The following is a 20,328-nucleotide window of genomic DNA, read 5'->3' on the forward strand; positions in this document are numbered from 1 at the left end:
ATGGGAGAAGGAAATTCAGGTTGAAATGGCCTGCTAGGTTCAGCTCAGCTCAGTACCCGTCCTCCTCAGAGCCATCACTTGGGACACGGTTGGCTGTAATTCTCCAATTCCATTCATCCTCACACCCACTCTCTGTAATGAAAAGTCCCCTCTGATATCCGCAACCTGGCGACGGCACTGGCTGAGCCTTCCGGGTCACAGAGTGAGTCACTCCCCTGAACCTCTCCCCCCGCCCCCAGGCCGCCTAGGTAATTGGATGAATCAGATCAATAAGTAGAGCAGCGTTTATCTGCACGTCACCCTTCCTGTCCTGCCAGCCATCGCTTGGCACCGTGTGCCGCTGGGTGGAAGCCAGGCCCGGAATGCAGCTCCTCCTTCCTAGTGCGGCGGCCTCTGGGTCCCAGGGTGGCAGCCGAGCAGTCCACCCCAAAGTCCCATGGAAATGCGACTTTCAGCACTTTATAAAAATCCGGCTTCTCATCCAAGGAAAGCAGCCATTCTCTGAGGTCCTACCCCACGACATGGCTCCTCTTAGGCACCCCTGCCATGGAGGGGTCCCTGATTCCAGGGCCACACACCTTCCACCTTCCAACACTGTCAAGGTCATTAGAGGTGATTCTAGCCTGGTGAGGTGAACCCAGGCCTGGGTCCCCACCCCAGGCTCATCAAGGTCAGCAGCAGGGCGTGGGGTGCCCTGGTCATCGGGAGAGTGGGGGTGTCACTGCAGCTCCATACCCTTAGGGGGGACAGTGCGTGTAGGTGCCGCGGGTGCTAGCCCATTCCTGCAGCGAGCAAGGAGCATCCCAGAGTGGCTCCCCCGACCCCTCTGCTCTCACGGTGCAAGTCCAGGGTCAAAGTGCTTGCAGATTCAGTGTCTGGTGAGGGCTCACTAGGCAGTCTGTAGACAGGGGCCTTCTTGCTATGTTTCCACGTGGGAGAGGGAGGGGGAGGGGGAGGGGTGTGGGAGGGGGAGAGGATCGATTGGGGATGGGGATGAGAGAGAGAGATTTTTTTTTTTTAAGATTTATTTATTTCTTTGAAAGTCAGAGTTACACAGAGAGAGAGGAGAGAGAGAGAGAGAGAGGAGAGAAGACTTCCATCCTTTGGTTCACTCCCCAGATGGCTGCAACGGCTGGAGCTGGGCTGATCTGAAGCCAGGAGCCAGGAGCTTCTTCCGGGTCTCCCACGTGGGTGCAGGGGCCCAAGGACTTGGGCCATCTTCTACTGCTTTTCCAGGCCATAGCAGAGAGCTGGACAGGAGTGGAGCAGCCAGGTCTTGAACTGGGGCCCATATGGGATGATGGCGCTTCAGGCCAGGGCGCTAACCCACTGCGCCACAGCACCAGCCCCGAGAGAGATCTTTCTGTAACAATGCTAACAAGTCTCGGGGCTCCACTCTCCCGACATCTTCCTCCACTCACCTGCCAAAGCCCCCACCTCACGCTGGGGATTAGGTCTTTAACATATGACTCTGGGGGACACAGACATCCCAGCCACAGCCCTGTCTCAGAGAACTCGGGGCCCTGGGACCCCTGCACGCATGCTGACACCGGAGTCGTTATTCCGCTTGGAGGGAAACTGCCCAGGCTTCCTGGGTGGCCTGCTCCCCGTCACTAGGGAGGACAGGGCCGTGGCTCTCTGACTCTCCTGGGGAAGATGGGCTGCGGCTGCTGTGGTCCAGATGTGGCTCATCCCTCAGGGGCCCCAGTGCTGAGAGGTGGCGGGAGCTGTAGGAGGTGGGGCCCTGTTGGGGGTGGTGGGGCCCCTGGGGGCACCGCCCTTGGAAGGGATTAGTGTAGTTCTCACAGGACCATGGTTGGTCTCATGGGCTGGGGCCACCGCACACACTGGCCCCCTGCCTGCTTCTCCTCCATGTGGGCATACAGCCAAAGGGGCCCTCACCAGAGGCCAAACTGATGGCGCCACCCAAATTGTGAGGCGAACAAACCTGCTTTCCTATAGCCTACGCGGCTTCAGGCATTTGTAGCAACAGGACGTGGCCTCGGACAAGGACTAGGGGGCCTGTATCTGCTGGCTGGCCGGGTCCTCGCCGCCACACCCTGACCACGCCAGCTCCCTCACGGCCACGCCTCCGTGGGTGTTGGACTGCCCCTCGAGGCTGCGGTGACCTTGGTGTTTTGTCAGGCTCAACATCCTGCAGACGGGGATTTGCCTGTGGGCCCAGCTAGGCCTGGCGGGACGAGGACTGTGTTTCTTCTTCTTTTTTTTCTTTAAAAGATTTATCTATTTGAAAGTCAGAGTTACAAAGAGAAAGAGGAGAAGGGGGGGGAGAGAGAGAGAGAGAGAGAGAGATTGGTCTTCTATCCGCTGGTCCACTCCAGCTGCAATGGCCGGAGCTGTGCCGATCTGAAGCCAGAAGCCAGGAGCTTCTTCCGAGTCTCCCATGCGGGTGCAGGGGCCCGAGGACTTGGGCCATCTTCCACTGCTTTCCAGGAAACATCAGAGAGCTGGATCAGAAGTGGAGCAGCCGGGTCTCGAACCGGTGCCCATATGGGATGCCGGCACTGCAGGCGGCAGCTTTACCCACTACGCCACAGCGCTGGCCCCGAGGGCTGTTTTCAGTTTGTGGAAGCCGTCGTGTGAGAGGAGAGAGGCAGTGGTTTGAGCCCCTAGGCTATTTTGTGCATCTCCTCTTGTTGATGTCTTGGTCCTAGTCTGGCTGAATGCAGTCACCAGCTGCGTTGGTTTCCTGGGCAGCCTCACCGACTACCCCAGCCTGGGGTTTACTCCGTCACAGTTCTGCAGGCCGAAGTCCTGCACGGGGAGTCAGCAGGGTTGGTTCCTCCGGAGGCCTCTCCTGGGCTTGCAGACGGCTGCCTTCTCCCAGCTCTTCTCCCGGTCTCCTCTGTGAGCACCCGGATTTCCTTTGCCTGTAAGGACGCCGCCATTCAGGTCAGGGCCCACCCCCAGGACCTTATTTCAACTCCATCCCCTCTTTAAGGCCCCTTCTCCAAATGCAGTGGCACTCGGAGCTCCTGGGGCTCAGGCCTGCAGCCCGTGAGTCTGGGGGTGCACAGGTGCACCCACGGCATCAGCCTGCTTCTACGCTAAGCTCTTCATATTTGGGGATCTCTTGTTTGCTGCTAAAGTTCATGCTGTGTGGTGGAATGAGAAGGCCATGCCAAGATGGCTGCTGGCAAGCGAGTGTCAGTTACTCAGGAATGGCTTCGGAACCCACCTGGCAACGGAGCCTGCCTGGCAACAGGCTGTGATTGGATGGCTTTGGAAACCACCTGGCAATGGAACCTGCCTGGCAACAGGCTGTGATTGGATGGCTTCGGATACTGCCTGGCAACAGTCTGTGATTGGTTAGAGCATAAACCGCCCCTTGACCGGATTGGCTGCCTTAGCTATTTAAGCTGCTGTACCAACTGAAATCAATGAGTCTGCAGGCTGCTTGCCTCTGGCCCGCTTTCACCCAACTCCCGGGGTCTGTGTGGTGACTCTGTGCCTCTTGCCCCCACCACGCTCCTCCTCTCAGAACAAATCCACAGCAACAATGCTGTGTCTTAAGATTCCTCAATTTCGGCCGGCGCCGCGGCTCACTAGGCTAATCCTCCGCCTAGCGGCGCCGGCACACCGGGTTCTAGTCCCGGTCAGGGCGCCGGATTCTGTCCCGGTTGCCCCTCTTCCAGGCCAGCTCTCTGCTGTGGCCAGGGAGTGCAGTGGAGGATGGCCCAGGTGCTTGGGCCCTGCACCCCATGGGAGACCAGGAGAAGCACCTGGCTCCTGGCTCCTGCCATCGGATCAGCGCGGTGCGCCGGCCGCAGCGCGCCGGCCGTGGCGGCCATTGGAGGGTGAACCAACGGCAAAGGAAGACCTTTCTCTCTGTCTCTCTCACTGTCCACTCTGCCTGTCACAAAAAAAAAAAAAAAAAAAAAAAAAAAAAAGATTCCTCAATTTCAGCCCAACGATCACGGCTGACTTGTGTCCTCACAAATTCATCGTTGATGTCCCACCCTCCCTGCCAGGGCCTCAGCACGTGGCTTGGAGAGAGGGTCTTGACCTTTCATTAAGTAACAGTGGTCGCTAGGGTGCTCCCTGGTTTGGCAGGATTGGTGTTCCTACAGGAAAAGACTAGGATGAGGACCCAGGAGAGGACAGTGTCTACCAGCCCCATGAACACCTTGATCTTGGCTTCCGGCCTCTGCATTGGGAGAGACTCGCTTTCTGTTCAAGCCTTCCAGCCTGTGGCACTCAGCGACAGCAGCCATCGAGGCAGGTGTGGGGTCCTGCTCCGACCAGGAGAGGCAATGGCTGCGATGTGGAGGGACTTCTGCTGCAGGCTCCTGCCCTCGTGCTGCCCTGAAATGCCACGTGACATTCCTGGACCAGACTCCTAGGGGCAACAGGCCCCCAGGGGGAGGGGGATGCAGTTGCCAGGCAGCACCAGCCCCCAAGTGAGTGAGGAAGGCCACCCAGGCTGCATGAGTGACTCCCCAAAACAGAGGAAGGCTCCCCACCTGCTGGGAGCCCAGTCCAGATCACAGACCACAGACTCAGGAGCCAGTAGGATGCCTGCTGTCAAGGCCAGCGCTGTGGTGTAGCAGGTAAAGCCGCTGCCTGCAGTGCCGGCATCCCACCTGGGTGCCGGTTGGAGTCCTGGGTGCTCCACTTCCAATCCAGCTCCCTGCTAATGCGCCTGGGAGAGCAGTGGAAGGTGGCTCAAGTCCCTGGCCCCTGCACCCACATGGGAGACCTGGATGAAGCTCCTGGCTCCTGGCTTCCACTTGGCCCAGTCCCAGTTGTTGTGGACATTTGGGAAGTGAACCAGCAGATGGAAGATTCTCTCTCGCTCTCTCTGTAACTCTGTCTCACAAATAAATAAATAAATCTTTAAAAGCCACTGTGTTCTGGGTGGTTTCTTATACAGCAGAAGGTAGCTGGCCAGTGAGCTTGGCTGGACACAGGAACACAGAGCCCACCCACCTCGCTGAGCAGAGTTCCAAAAATCCACTCATTTACTAACCCGGATTTGAGCTCCTCCCACGCGCCAGGAGCCATCATGAGCAGGGACTGAGCCCCCGGGAGCATCGCGAGGAAAGGAGCTGCGACGGCCACGGGAGAACTCACAGACCGGGGAGGACACGCAGCCTGCAGGTTTAATTTTCTTAATAAAACTGTTTTTCTTTTGTTTTTTGTTTTTGTTTAGGGGCAGAGAGATGGACAGAGAGGGAGAGCTCCCACTTGCTAGTTCACTCCCCAAATGCCTGGAGCCAGGAAGTCACTCCAGGTCCCCACATGGGCGGTGGGAGCATCGTCACACAGGCGGTGGGAGCATCGTCACACGGGCGGCGGGAGCCCCATCACACGGGTGGCAGAGCCCCGTCACACGGGGGGGCAAAGCCCCGTCACACAGGGGGCAGAGCCCCGTCACACGGGGGGTGGGAGCCCCGTCACACGGGGGGCAGAGCCCCCTCACACGGGTGGCAGAGCCCCGTCACACGGGCGGCAGGAGCCCCGTCACTTCAGCCGTCACCGCTGTCTCCCGGGTCTGCATTGGCAGGAAGCTGGGTTGGGATCCTGGGCTCTGCAAACCAGGTTCTCCAGCGTGGGCTGTGGCTTCCCGAGCGACGCCACACTGCTGTCCAAAGCGGGCCTCATGGCGCCTCACTGGAACAGGAAGTCCTTACAGTGACATTCAAGAGCTCGTGTAGGTCGACCTGTCCTCCTCCCTTCCTCTGTCCTCGCCCCCAACTGCTGACCAAGCCACAGGGGACTCTCCGCGTGCTCTCAGGAGGGAGAGCAGAGTCCTGCCCGGCGGCCTGTGCACATCCCCTGTCTGCGTGGAATGAGCTTTTCTCCCAGGACCTCAGGTCCACGCCGACCCCTCTATAAAAACAGCCATTTCTTTCCACTCCCCGCCTCCCTCCGACTTGGTTCCTCAGAGTTTACCGCACCTGCGAGAGGCTTTGTGTCTGGCGTCCCTGTTACATCCGCATACAGCAAACAGTGCTGGCGCACAGCAGGTGCTCAATAAACGCTCTTGCATGAATGAGCGAGTGACCCCGCTCCGTGCCCAGACTGCTGTCCACCGTTCTTCATATGGCCACGCGACCCAGCCCTGTTTGTCTCTCGAGGCTTTTCTGCTCTTTGCAAATGCACTGGACCCTTCTTCTGGGCTTTGACTCCTCGTGTTCCTTCTCCCCTGACCCTGGAGGGGATAGGCGGTGGGCCTGTGATGGCCACGGGTTGTTGTAGTGCAGTCATCAAGGTAGGTGTTCTGTACCCACTTGAACCCAGTGGTTAACTGGAATATGAAGGATCACATGAGATATGTCTGAAACAGGGTCAGCGCCAGTTGAGCACGAGCTGTTGTGGACGCGTATTCTGAACTTGCTCGGACCCAGGTCTACACTGACGATGGCACACAGCAGCACTGGAGGGGCACAAACATGTTCCTGATAGTTCCCCTACAGGAACTCAGGTCGTCACTCATCAGCAAGCGCTACCGAGTGGGCTTCCAGCACGTGGCTGAGCCGAGCCCCCCAAGTTCTCACAACCACAGTCCATATAAATCTCACGTTTAAAGATTTTGCCCCTGGGGCTCGTGTGCGGTACGGCAGGTTAAGCTGCTGCACGGGATGCCAGTGTCCCTACTGGAGCACCACTGCTAGTCCTGGCTGCTCCATTTCCAATTGAGCTTCCTGCTAGTGGACCTACGGAAGCGGTGGAAGATGGGCCAAGTACCTGGGCCCCTGCCACCCTGTGAGAGAACCAGATGAAGCTCTTGGCTTTGGCCTGGCCCAGTGTGGCCACTGTGGGTCTTCCAGCAGGTGGAAGGTCTCTCTCTCCCTCTCTGTTAACTCTGCGTTTCAACCAAAGAAGTAAGTCTTTTAAAAACAAATTATGGCCATCTTATACAAGGTAAAGATGGAAACTGAGAGGGTGAATCTGGATCCATTTTTACACAAAATTGAAAGAGGTTTGTGTTTTTCATACTTATCCAATGGATCCCAGGGTTCCACAGGCAAAAGCCAACCACTGTTCTAAAAGCTACTTGCCAACTAATTCAAGCCCCACTCCACCAGGCGGTCATGGTTCCTCCCTGTCCTGACATCGGTGTGCAGCCAAATTCCTTAAAACAAAGACCACTCAAAACCCAATGATGCGCTCGGTCCCCGCTCAGCCCCTTTCTGGGACAAGGTGACGCTGTCATTGACTGTCTGCTGAAGGAGGGAAGCTCATTTTCTTTAAGCTGAAGCTTCTGGTAGTAACTTAATTAGGCCAGGCTACGGAGCCGCCACTAACAGCGGTCAGCAGTGCCTGAGTCACCGGCGAAGGACAAAGCTTGGCAGACAGCCCCTTCCTGGAGGGAGGACAGAAGCCCGGGGTGGCCCCTGCCTCTCCCCGAGACCGCCCTTGAGGCCGCCACAGCCCCGACCCCCCGTCTCCCAGCTGCCCATCTCAGCAAGGCTTCCGAGTGGTTCCAGGCACAGATGCGTGCGCACACAGCACACCCAGCACACATAGACGGACGCATAGACATAGAACTGCATTTTAAGAAAACAAGTCCCTTTACCCGATCCAATCATTTTCACAGTGTAAGCTTACTTGTGAGTTCTTGCAGCTTTCTTACATAGCAGCAGTCCCCTTTATGTCTTCTAGCGGCTATTTTAATGTTGATTAAAACTACATGTTGATATGCTCTATAATCTACTAGTTTATATACTTACTTGGGGGCTTTCAGGCCAAATTTGGGTGCCTGTAGGTTGAATTGTGGTTTGTGGGTGGGTTTCATTTCAACCATGCAGGACTGTGTTGTGATTTTAAAAACTTAAGTGCCAAAGGAAATAATGGATAACCCTTAAAATCTGGATTTCTCACATCCCAGCCGCATACCAGGTGGCTCCAGGCCACCCTGAGAGAGTGCAGCTCCCCACTTTGCCCCACTCCTCTCAGTCCCTGCTCTCACCCTCCACGCCTGCCTTGTCATCCACACGGGCCCGCGCTGACTCCTGGTGAGTTTGCAGCTTTGGACTTAATGCTTCTGGCCACTACAGGTAAAGCTGCTGATGATGCCTTCAGGGAAAATTTTTTAAACTTTATTTTTATTTATTTGAAAGGCAGAGTGATGGTGGGGGGAGGGAGGGAGAGAGAGAGAGAGAGAGAGAGAGAATGAATGAATCAATCTTCCATCAATAGGGGCTGGGCCAGGCTGAAGTCAGGAGCCAGAAACTCCATCTGGGTCTCCCACATGGGTGGCAGGGACCCATCATCCATTGCCTTCCCGGGTACATTATCAGGGAGGTGAGGTGCATTGGAAGTGGAGCAGCTGGGACTCAAACTGGCACTCTGGGATGGGATGCAGACATCGCAGGTGGCGGCTTAACTCACTTGTGCCACAACACTGGTCCCAGTTTATTTAGCTTTTGCCTCGTTTCCACGGGCTGCATTTCTGAAGGCAGGCTTACCAAGCAGAGCAAATTCCTTCTGGCTCTTGCCAGGCTGTACTCCATATGGGAGGTCCTTCGGGATCCTCTTTTGCCAATGGTATTCTACATGCTCACCCCAAATCCGGCTCAGCTGGGGAAGCACACCCTCTCTCGTGAGTGTGCAAACTGATTTAAAAAGTAGCCAACCCGAGCTGATCACATAAACCGGAGAAGGTAAAGATCTTGGTGGGAGGTGTGTATTTGACCAAATACACACACAAAAAACAAAGACCAGCTTTTGCTAAAAGAGAAAAGAACGAGATATACACGGACAGAGAGCTGTCCAGCAGGAAACCATGGCGCTGGAGACACAGGCAGGCTGGGGTGCAGCGCGGGGGCAGTCACTGAAGGCAGAGGTCACGAGGCAGGGAGCCCCTTTCCTGCTCTCATGTCCTGCAGCCTGCTCTCTTCTTCAGCCGGACGGAGGTGGCTTCCCTTGGTGTGAGGATGCTGGTTCTCGCGGCCAGCCTTCTGTCTTCTGTGTCCACAGCCCTGTCCTACACCCAGCTGGGCTGAGACACTGGTTTTGGCCACGGCCACCTTCCCCACTACAGAGCAATGCCTGACGTCCCATGCCTGGAAAGTGCCCTTAACAAGGTTGCCAGTGGCTTCCCTGCTGCGCCGGTTCTGTTCTGGGTGCTCCCCAGTCTGTGGGCACCCTGGTCCCAGTGGTCACTTCCTGTGCCTCCCCACCTTGCTCTGGGCTCCTCCCCCACCTCTTTGCCTGACCCTCCACAGTTCACTGCACACCAGACCGCTTCCCGTTCTTTCCCTGCTCAGAGGTCCTGCTCAGTGTCCCCACCCTGAGGCCCCTCGATTGCCCCATGTGAAGTCACATCCTCTGGGCCCCCTGTCCCACCGACTCCAGCTGTCCTATCTCTCTTCATGGCAACAAACAAGGACCCTAGCATGTGCTCATTTTGTCGTCTGTCTCCTCCAGTTAGGAAGTTCACGAGCGCAGAATCTTTTGTTCGTCTCCACAGTCATGTGATACTTATCCTTCCGGGTCTGGCATATTTTGCTTGGTACAAAGTTTGTGGAATTCGTTCCTGCTGGGTTACAGGCACATTCTCTGTGGTGCTGTGTCAGGTGCCACTGGATGATACAGCATCCTGCTTACCCAATCCGAGAAGGGCACTGGGGCTGTTGGTCACTTCTGGGACTAAGGTTGCGATGACCATTTGGATATGACTGGACAGACATGTGCTTCATTTCACCTGGGGTTGTACAAGGAGAGGGGCTGCTGGTCACAGTTAGCTATGTTTAACTTTCAGAGAACTTCCAACTCTTTCCTGTCTCCTTGACGCAGAGCCTGTTTCTGCCCCGTGCCAACACTTGATGCTGTCGGTCTTAGCTGCAGCCACCATGGAGGGCGTGTCACAGCACCGCTCTGTGATTTTATCTTGCATTTCTCTGATGACTAAAGACATGGAGTTTTTGTGTGCTTACTAGCTCCTTGGTTATCTTTTCTTGTGAAGGGCTTCTTCAACCACCTCCATTTATTTTTAATGTTTATTTATTTGAAAGGGAGAGAGACAGGGAGAGTGAGGGACAGACAGATCCTTCATCTGCTAGTTGACTCCCCAGATGGCTGCAACAGCCGGGGTTGAGCCAGGTTGAAACTGAGAGCCAGGAACTCCCTCTGGGTCTCCCATATTGGTGGCAGGGGGCCAAACCCCTGAGCCATCGTTTGCTGCCTTCTTGGGTGTACTAGCAGGAAGCTGGATCAGAAGCAAAGCAGCTGGGACTTGAACCAGGACTTCAATATGGGGGGAAAAGGTGTTGCAGGTTGTTTTAACCACTGTACCTTAACACCAGTCCAGACTGTCTTTTGCCCCCTGGGTCATCTGGCTTATTGAGTCACGATTCTTCATAGTCATGTATATGCTGGAGAGCAGTATTTTGTTAGGCAAATGTTTTGCGAGTATTTTCTCAGAGTCATGACTGGCCTTTTCATTTTCTTTTCTTTTTTTCAACTTTTATTTAATAAATATAAATTTCCAAAGTACAACTTTTGAATTATAGCGGCTTCCCCCGCCATAACCTCCCTCCCACTCGCAACCATTCCATCTCCCACTCCCTCTCCCATCCCATTCTTCATCACGATTCATTTTCAACTATCTTTATATACAGAAGATCAACTTAGTATATACTACATAAGGATTTCAAGACTGCACCCACAAAAACACACAAAATATAAAGTACTGTTTGAGTAGTAGTTTTACTGTTAATTGGCATAGTCCAACACATTAAGGACAGAGATCCTACATGGGGAGTAAGTGCACAGTGACTCCTGTTGTTGATTTAACAATTGACACTCTTATTTATGACGTCAGTAATCACCCGAGGCTCTTGTCATGAGCTGCCAAGGCTCTGGAAACCTCTTGAGTTCACCAACTCCGATCTTATTTAGACAAGGCCATATTCAAAGTGGAAGTTCTCTCCTCCCTTCAGAGAAAAGTACTGCTTTCTTTGATGGCCCGTTCTTTCCACTGGGATCTCACTCACAGAGATCTTTCATTTAGGTCATTTTTTTTGCCACTGTGTCTTGGTTTTCCATGCCTGAGAAACTCTCTTGGGCTTTTCAGCCAGAGCCGAATGCCTTAAGGGCTGATTCTGAGGCCAGAGTGCTATTTAGGGTGTCTGCCATTCTATGAGTCTGCTGTGTATCCTGCTTCCCATGTAGGATCATTCTCTCCTTTTTAATTCTATCAATTATTATTTGCAGACATTGGTCTTATTTATGTGATCCCTTTGACACTTAATCCTATCTTTATGATCAATTATGAACTTAAACTGATCACTTTGACTAGTGAGATGGCACTGGTACACGCCACCTTGATGGGATTGATTTGGAATCCCCTGGTACATTTCCAGCTCTACCATTAGGGGTAAGTCTGAGTGAGCATGTGCCGAACTGTACATCTTCTCCCTCTCTTATTCCCACTCTTATATGTAACGGGGATCACTTTTCAGTTAAATTTAAACACCTAAGAATAATTGTGTGTTTATTAAAGAGTTCAACCAATGGTATTAAATAGAACAAAAAAATACTAAAAGGAATAAGATAGTAAGTTGTTCCTCGACAGTCAGGACAAGGGCTGATCAAGTCATTGTTTCTCATAGTGTCCATTTCACTTCAACAGGTTTCCTTTTAGATGCTCAGTTAGTTGTCATCGATCAGGGAGAACATATGATATTTGTCCCTTTGGGACTGGCTCATTTCACTCAGCATGATGTTTTCCAGATTCCTTCATTTTGTTGCAAATGACAGATTTCATTTTTAACTGCTGTATAGTATTCTATAGAGTACATATCCCATAATTTCTTTATCCAGTCTTCTGTTGATGGGCATTTAGGTTTATTCCATGTGTTTCTATTTTGATGGCATCCAATTTTTCAATTTTCCCCACTTAATAACAAAATTGTACTGATGAGGTACAGCATGCTGCTTGGGTGACACATGCACAAGCTAATTAACCTGTCCATACATTGTCTCATGTACTTTGTGTGTGTCTGTCTTGTGGGAACATTTAAAATCTATTCCTGCAGTAGGTGTTGTGGCACAAGTTAAGCTGATGGGATTGAGTTCCACCTCCATTTTGATCCCATTTCCTGCTAATGTACACTGACCCCATTTCCTGCTAATGTACATCTGGTGATGGCCCAAGTACTTGGGTTTCTACCACCCATGTAGAAGACCTGGATGGAGTGTCCTGGAACCTGGCTCTGGATTGGCCCAGCCTGGCTGTTGTGAGAATTTGGGGAGTGATCCAACAGTTGGAGGCTCTCTCTCTTTCCTTGTCACTCTTTCAAATAAACTTAAAAAAATGATTCTTTCAGCAATTTTCAAGTATACAATTTATTGCTGTTAAGTGAAGTCACCATGGTATACAGAACTCCTGAATCCCTCTGTTTTCTTCTTATGTGGAAGGTGTCTTGAGAAATATGTTCCAGGGCTGGCACAGTGCTGTAGCAGGTAGGGCTGCCACCTGTAGCATCAACATCCCATAAGGGGAGTGGTTCGAGTCCTGGCTGCTCCACTTCCAATCCAGCTCCCTGCTAACATGCCTGGGAAAGCAGAAGAAGATGGCCCAAGTACCAGGGCCCCTTGCACTCATGTGGGAGACCTGAAAGAAGCTCCTGGCTCCTGTCTGGCCCAACCCTTGCCATTCTGGCCATTTGGAGAGTGAACCAGCAGATGGAAGACCAATCTCTAACTCTTTCTTTCCAATAAAATAAAAATCAAATTAAATTTAAAAAGAATAGAGAAATATTTGCCCACCCTGAGGCTGTGAAGGTCAAGTTTGTCTCTTGTAATTCCACTGTTTTCTGTTGAGGTCAGTCAGAGGGTTTTTTTTTTTTTTTTTTAAGATTTATTTATTTGAAAGGCAGAATTATATGGAGAAAGAAGGAGCAAAAAAGAGATCTTCCATCTGCTGGTTCATTCCCCAAATGGTCACAATGGTCAGGGCTGGGCCAGTGGAAGCCAGGAACCAGGAGCTTATTCCAGGTCTCCCTTACACGGGTGCTGCGATCCAAGAACTTGGGCCATTCTCTGAGGTGCATTAGCAGGGAGCTGGATTGGAAGTGGAGCAACCGGGACTTGAACCAGCGCCCATATGGGTTGCCAGCACTGCAGATCCAAGTTTAACCCTCTGTGCCACAGCACTGGTCCCCGTCAGGGGTTCTGAGTGAAGAACAGACATGACAAGACTCCTGTACCGGAAGCATCACTTTGCTGTGCTGAGATGGGGCTGTGGGGCAGCAGGTAGATTTGAGGTGACCACCACGATCTAGGTGTGCATGGACCAGGCTGGGCAGAGCGGAAGTGGTGGCAGAGGCTGAATTCTAGAAGGAGTCATCGGCGAGCTTTGGGCCATGCCCTTCATCAGAAGATGAATGGTGTCTGGCTTTAAGGAGTGCTGCTTCCTTTCTCTGAAGACTCCAGCACTTGTCATTTTTCCATAAGGCCAAGTGTGTGGACAGAGACTCCAGCAGTGTTTGCGACACATTTTAACCTATCCTCACTATTTCAAGTAAAGAGTTGGTTTTAAGTTTTAATCCACACACTGACATCTTCAGGCATGGCTGCCCTAAACACAAATGCCGACTCATCTGTCCGCCCGTGAGAGATCGAAAGAAAAGGAAACCGACATATTTCACGTCGCGCTCTGCGTCACTTCTGTTGGGACTCATAAATCCATGCCTCTCTGCTGTGGCCACTTCGTGTCTGACCCTTTCCTTAACTCATGATTTATTGCTGCTGCTCCTGTTGCCAGACTTATAAACTTCACTGTCCTTCATGACACCTCCTTTGTATACGAGGCTACGAGACAGCAAATTTATTGTCTATGAATTGGTACCTTGAAAAATTACATCAATGCAAAGTGATTGCCTTTGAGCCTCCATAGCCAATAAGTTTATTTTTTTGGAGGGGATGATATGAGGTCATAGGATGATATATATAATCGGTGATCACAGAACGGAAAGGAGCAAGTTGGAAGTCCAGTGCCACAGAGCCGAGAAGGAAGGTTTCTCTCTCTCCCATCATGTGTAAGCTGGCCTCCTGCTGTCTGCTTTTTATAGCACTCTTAAAGCCTGTCTCCGCTCTCCCCATCCTTGGCTCGGGGGAAGCGTCCTTTCAGCCCTCAGGTAAGATGATTTTCCTCTCTATGGTAAGCCTGAGACCCTCCCTGGTTTAGAGCAGTGTTAGAGATAAAGATGGGGTTCCTGCTTAAAGGAAACTTCTATCAGTAGCCCTGCTTATGAAAAGATCATTAGAGGATCCTCACTGCACATCTGAGACTTAGGGATGGGGACAGGTTCCCTCCCTAAAGTATGATCACGGGAGGACAGCTCTGCAATTCAAACTCTTTTTGGGGCCAAGCTATTTTTTCCAATTTTAAAAATGGACCTGAATTTAAAACCTCATTACTTTTAGTTCTTATTTCAAATGAGCTGGCTGAATGTAGAACTGGTTGTTTCCGTTATAGATTAATACTGTATTTATTTGATCTTATATTAAAAGTAATCACCTGACATGTGTTGTATGAAACAAAAATGTTCATTAAAAATGAAGTGGCATGTGGGAGTTAGGGACATTGTAGGCTTCCAAGTATGCTCATTTAGTTCAAGCCTAAGTTGGATTTTTAAAAATCTGTAAGTAGATACTTATTTTGCTATTACCTTTAATAGATGGAAAGACTGACTATATAAAATTTAACTGGATTTAATGTTGTCTTTAATTCTGGATACTTTTAGATTTTAAAAGAAAAACACCCTCTAAGCATTGGTTTTATCATTTCTCTGCTCTGAAAGTTTTTCCCAAGCATCTTTCTGATGACTCCTGAGCACTGTGATCATTCAAGCGCCGTCAGCCAACTGCTGGTCACAGAGCTCAAAAGCAGCCCCTAATGGCCAAAATGGCATGGACCTCACCAGCTCTTCTATTTAAAAAGGAACAGGGAAAATCATATGATGAAATCAGGGGTGCTCAGTTATTACTGTCACCCTCAACAATCTGCAGTTAGAATTTTTAAAACTTAGATGAAACGAGAGTAACATCTCAATCACATTCTAGACAGGCGGCAGCTGACCTTGGAATTTTATCATTTGTCTCTAAATAAATGATCCTTCATGACAAACATTTATATTGATAAAATTTTATAGATTTTTCAGTAACATTCTTGAAAAATGCAGGAATGTGCTCCAGTGTGCTATAATGCTGTATTGTCTCTAATCTCTGTGGGAGGTCAGTATGTGCACGCCTGCAGCTGGGGCTGTGTTGTGGCTTCCCAGCCCAGCTCCCAGGGCCTCCAACCCCAGCGCAGTAGCACCAGGAGAACTCACTGGACGCCATCTCCACTCACTGCGCCTCAGGCACCTATCACACCTCACACGCACCAACCTCTCCTCACACACACCTACTGGACTCCACTCGCGCCTACCACACCTCATGCACATCTACCTCACCTCACACGTGCCTACCTCACCTCACACGCGCCTACCTCACCTCACACACATCTACCACACCTCACACACATAACCTCACCTCACACGCATCTACCACACCTCACACACATCTACCTCATCTCACACACATAACCTCACCTCACACACTAACCTCACCTCATGAGTGCCTACCTCACCTCATACCCTAACCTCACCTCACACGCATCTACCACACCTCACACACTAACCTCACCTCATGAGTGCCTACCTCACCTCATACCCTAACCTCACCTCACACGCATCTACCACACCTCACACACTAACCTCACCTCACATGCACCTACCTCACCTCATACCCTAACCTCACCTCACACGCCTACCCTACCTCAGGTGTACCTACCACACCCCACTTACCCTGCCTTGGGCGCGCCTACCACACCTCACACATACTTCCCTCACTCCACACACTAACCTCACCTCACACACACCCACTGCACCTCCGCAGTGCCTACTGTACCTCACGGTCACTTACCACACTCTCCCCAACTTCCCATCACGTTGTATGCCACGTCGTTGCACCAGTTTCACACCAGAAACGCCAGCCAAGTTCCTTACGGATCATTTGGAAGCTGACCTCTTCCCAAGTGTAACAATTTTGACTGGGTCTGGAGGTCCGGTGAGATAACCTGTGCCCCAGCCCGTCTGCTTAACGGGAAACCCCACCATCTTTGCCTCCTCTTAGTCCAGCCTCCTCACCACACAGCCAGAAGCAGAAGGCGGCAGCAGCCGTGGGTAAACGGGGGGCAGGACGAGTCAGACTTCCTGAGCAGAAACTGGGTCTCAAGAAAGCAGGCTCAGCCCTCTCCTGCCCGCAGTGCCTGGGGGGCTGGGTCCTCCCCGGGCAGCAAGGAGTGGGTGGGCACTGCAGCCATGGCCCTGACATCTACTCTGACACACACCCGATCACAACCCCGCACCTGAGGGTGTTCCAGGCATGTTTCACTGCCCTGGGGACTCCCAAGAGATGCCTGAAGACAACCGGCTGAAGTGGAGACCCCCCCACCCCCCACCCCGTGTCTGTTCCTGCTCCACAGCTCGCAGCCGAGACACCAGGGAGCCTCTGGGGGCGCTGGAGCGCACTCCCGTCGTTCTGCAGCCGGGGCCGGAGATGCTGGGTGCCGGCCGCAGCGCCAGGCTGCGGGAAGCAGGTACGGTGCCTCTCCCGGTGGTCTCCTTGCTCACATCCTCAGGTGAGGTCACACCCAGCTTTGGAACACAGAGGGGGCGGCACGGAGCCAGCGCTGGGCCCTGGCAGCCTCCCCTGCTGGCCCGCGCGCGGCCCTCTGCCGCCTTCAGCTTCCCCTGCCCCGGGAGCTCCCGGCCAGTGCGAGGTTCTGCCCGGCACCTCAGCCTTTGCGCCTTCTGTGTGGCTTTCACTTAGTTTTTGTGGGTGCGAGGTCATTCTAGCGAGTGCAGTTTCGTAGGGAACAGCAATGGTAACAGGGCTACTGTGAGGCATCCGGGAAAGCGCACAGCGCCCGCTCAGTCACCCTGAGCCGACGCCCGTGGCCAGCGGGGCTGCTTCCCATCTGTGCCCTCGCAAGCGCTGCCACGCGTGCTCAGGTGCGCTGGCAACAGGACGGGCCTGTCCCACAGATACGAGTGCTTCTGTTGCGGTTTGGACAAACTGCTCATCTGCGAGGTCCCTGGGGGCAATGCCGAGTCCTGGGAGTTCCAGGCAAGAAGAGGGCCTGCCTGTCTGCATCCAAGCCAACATCACTGCAGCGTGGACAGGCAGAACCCCTTAGCCGCGTTCGCCGCGCCACGTTTGAAAACAAGCTGAGGCAGAAGTGGGAGAGCTGAGGCACTGGTTTCCAAACTGTTTTGCAGATCCTCAGACCGACATTTTCAACCCACGAGGAAATCTGAAGCAGGTGAGTGACTGCTTGTGCTGCTGGGTGTGCACTAAGGGGAACATGCCAGGCGTCCCCCAGGACCTACCATCTTGAGCCACGGCGATGTTCCGGGTGGAAGCCGCACCTGGAGACAATGGGCCAGTGTCGTTTCAAAGCGTTAATTTTCCAAATTTTGACTCCTATAAAATCTGGAAGCAACAAGAACGTATCCATTGCCAGTTTGGACGAGTTCTAACCGGTTGCAAGAGAAGAGAAACGCAGATGAGGGCCCGCTCTGAAGCACGTCGTCTGCTGTGTGGGCTCGTCCTCGTGGCGACAGTCAGCCCACAGCCAGGGGCCCTGGTGTCCTTGGAAGCCCGGGACACGGAATCTTGGGCACCTCCCCGATGTCCCCACTTCCCCGAACCCCGCGGCTTCCCCAGGAGGTTCCTGCGCACGTGGAGAGGGGAAGAGTGCTGCTGTGAGACGCCGAGGGGGAACCCGTGCAGAGGGAGAAGGGTTTCTAGGGAATTCTCTCGGGCGCGGTGGACACACTAACAGGGAATGACGGACTCTGGTGTGTCCTCACGGCCATCCTGTTGGCCACCCACTGCCGCCAGTGCCTCTGAGCATGTTTGGGCCTCCAGGATCGCAGCACAAAGGATTCTAATGAGCTCTAGTCAAGCACTTGCCAGACATTTCCAGGGACACCTTTTTGAGTGTGACACTCATTAACATTCTAGCAAAAATGCACCCCGCAAACATGAATACCCGGACACACAGGCTCAAGGAGGGGTCAGCCACTCGGCACAGGGAGCCCCACTGAACATGCAGCACTCTGGTCCCCGTGCCAGCCCAGAGCCGGCACCTGCTAAAGGTTGGACGTGCGTCTTGCTGAAGACTCGTAGGATTCCTAATTCACTGACAACTTATCCTGCCTTTTGTTTGGCTCACTCTCATTTCAGGCTTTCTCCGGACAAGGTCCAAACATTCTGCTGAGTCATCTTTTGGCCAGAACCAGGAAACAGTATAAGAAACGTGGGACTCCCTCCGAGTGCTTCTGGAAATACTGCGTCTGAAGGGACACGGCCATCTATTAGTTCAGAAACATCCAGCTCAGAACATTAAAAATATAAATGCTTGACTTGAAAACAGCGTGAGGAACAACTAGGCAAACCACACCCTGTTATTATTTGGAAAAATAAATCCTCTATGTTTTGCAAAGAACATGAGTGGTTATTCATAAACATTATCTTAAAACCTGTAATTTTTATTTCAATTCACCCTATGGAATTCTTTCAGAACTTAAAAGTGAAGCCAGGGGTATGAATTCAGCACGGTGTTAAGCTACTGCTTTGGAAGCCCACATCCCATATTGGAGTGTCTGGGTTTGAGTTCTGGTTCTGCTTCTGATGTCAGCTCCTCACTAATGTGTGCTCTGGGAAGCAGGTGTGGGCTCAAGTGCTTGAGGTCCTGCTACCCACATGGGAGGCCTGGACTGAGTTCCAGGCTCCTGGCTTTGGCATGGTCCAGGCCTGGCTCTTGCAGGCATTTGGGGAGTGAACCAGTAGATAAGAGATCTCTGTCTGCCTATCTCTGTTTCAAATTAAAAAAAAAAAATAAATAAAACCAGTAAGTGAATGGAATAAAATACTAAGAAACTCCTAAAAACAAAATATAGTTAGAATCATTAAACTACAAATCACTTCAGTAAACTGTATTATCTTAGCTATTATGTTCTCTCTTAACACTTAAAGATGGTAACACAAGTTATTACTTTCCAAGCCTAGAAAAAGATCTGAATGAAGGCTGGCTGCAGGTGAAGGCTGAGGACGGCCACGAGCTCACTTGTCCAGCACTGAGTGCTTCAAACATGAGCCCTGAACACCAAGGCCTGCTTGATCCCAGCCCCTGTGAGCTCAGAATGTCTGCTCATGCGAGGGAAGACACCTGCACATCTCTTGTCATTTCTTTATTTTTAAAGATTTATTCGAAAAGCAGAGTTAGAAAGATCTTTCATTCACTGGCTTGCTCCCCAAATGGCTGCAACTGCCAGGGATTGGCCAGGCTGAAGCCAGGAGCCAGGAGCTTCATCTGGGCCTCCCATGTGGATAAAGGGGCCCAAGGACTTGGGCCATCTTCCACTGCTTTCCCACATGTATTGGTAGTGAGCTGAATGGAACTGGAGCAACTGGGACTCAAACTGGTGCCCATATGGTGCAGGCAGTGGTTTAACCTGACATACCACAGCGCCAGCCCTGGGTATTTCTTCCTAAAAACCACACATGTGTAAACACTAATTTATATTCTGCTAATACATCTACAGAAATATAGCTTCTGTCTGTACAGAAGATCTGTGAGCTCCCAGGAGTTCTGGGTGGCTCGGAGCTGGAAGCCCACACCCAGGAGAACTCTGGGTGGCTCGGAGCCCGGAGCCTGTGCTCCGTGCTGGGCCGTGCCCTTCCCAGAGGACGCGCCGAGGCGGCAGGTGCAGACGGGCAGCAAACAGTGCACGTGTCTCGGAGCACAGGTGTGAGGCGTTAGGAACACATCTGCAAGGAAACAGGTGTCCAAGCAGAGGAGCGGGCGCCTCGTTTCAGAAACACGAACTACAGCGAGGGCGGGGCTGGGGCCAGCTGTTTCTCGCTGAAGTTAAACTGGCACCGGTTCTCTGAAATAGAACTCCGATGCCCAAAACCACCTGGTACCAGAGTGACCGCAGGGTGGAGTCCCACTGTGGGAAACCCCCAAGTCTCTTACCTGCTCCACAGCCGACAGGCAGTTGTTTTGCAGATGGGGATCTGCAGTCAGAACGCTACGGTCAGACCCCGAACCCCACACTCAGTCCTCCCTGGCTGTGCCGACTCACTCCTCTGCCTTGGTCTCCTCCTCTGCAAGCCGAGGTCACCAACAACACTGACGACATCGGTGGCTGCGGGGGTTAAGCAAAACCATTCGCATGAAGCACTTAGTCCGCCACAGCGATGCACACTGGACCAATACCGAGCTGCTTTCCCCCTCTT

General features: G+C 52.4%; 1 protein-coding gene across 2 annotated transcripts; it reads left to right on the forward strand.

Annotated features, from left to right (window-relative positions):
* Nucleotides 1-13,711: 13,711 nt before the first annotated feature.
* UTS2 (urotensin 2) lies at nucleotides 13,712-18,529 on the forward strand. Of its 2 annotated transcripts, none has more exons than XM_051858156.3 (4): nucleotides 13,712-14,111; nucleotides 16,505-16,660; nucleotides 17,301-17,344; nucleotides 18,271-18,529. In XM_051858156.3, the coding sequence occupies exons 1-4, from the start codon at nucleotides 14,009-14,011 to the stop codon at nucleotides 18,382-18,384; spliced, it is 417 nt and encodes a 138-aa protein (XP_051714116.2). In that variant the 5' UTR covers nucleotides 13,712-14,008; the 3' UTR covers nucleotides 18,385-18,529. The 2 variants fall into 2 exon arrangements, with proteins under 2 accessions (XP_051714116.2, XP_069935469.1); XM_070079368.2 differs by having other exon boundaries at nucleotides 16,505-16,618.
* Nucleotides 18,530-20,328: the final 1,799 nt, after the last annotated feature.

Source organism: Oryctolagus cuniculus, chromosome 7 (assembly GCF_051225735.1).
Source record: "Oryctolagus cuniculus isolate XC-2025 breed Fujian yellow rabbit chromosome 7, ASM5122573v1, whole genome shotgun sequence".
Taxonomy (NCBI): domain Eukaryota; kingdom Metazoa; phylum Chordata; class Mammalia; order Lagomorpha; family Leporidae; genus Oryctolagus; species Oryctolagus cuniculus.

Coding starts and splice junctions, on each gene's coding strand:
- UTS2 (XM_051858156.3), top strand. CDS start 14,009: ATGTGTAAGCTGGCCTCCTGCTGTCTGCTTTTTATAGCACTCTTAAAG. Junction 16,661..17,300: donor CTCCTTGCTCACATCCTCAG/GTGAGGTCACAC, acceptor ACTGTTTTGCAG/ATCCTCAGACCGACATTTTC. Junction 17,345..18,270: donor CACGAGGAAATCTGAAGCAG/GTGAGTGACTGC, acceptor CTCTCATTTCAG/GCTTTCTCCGGACAAGGTCC.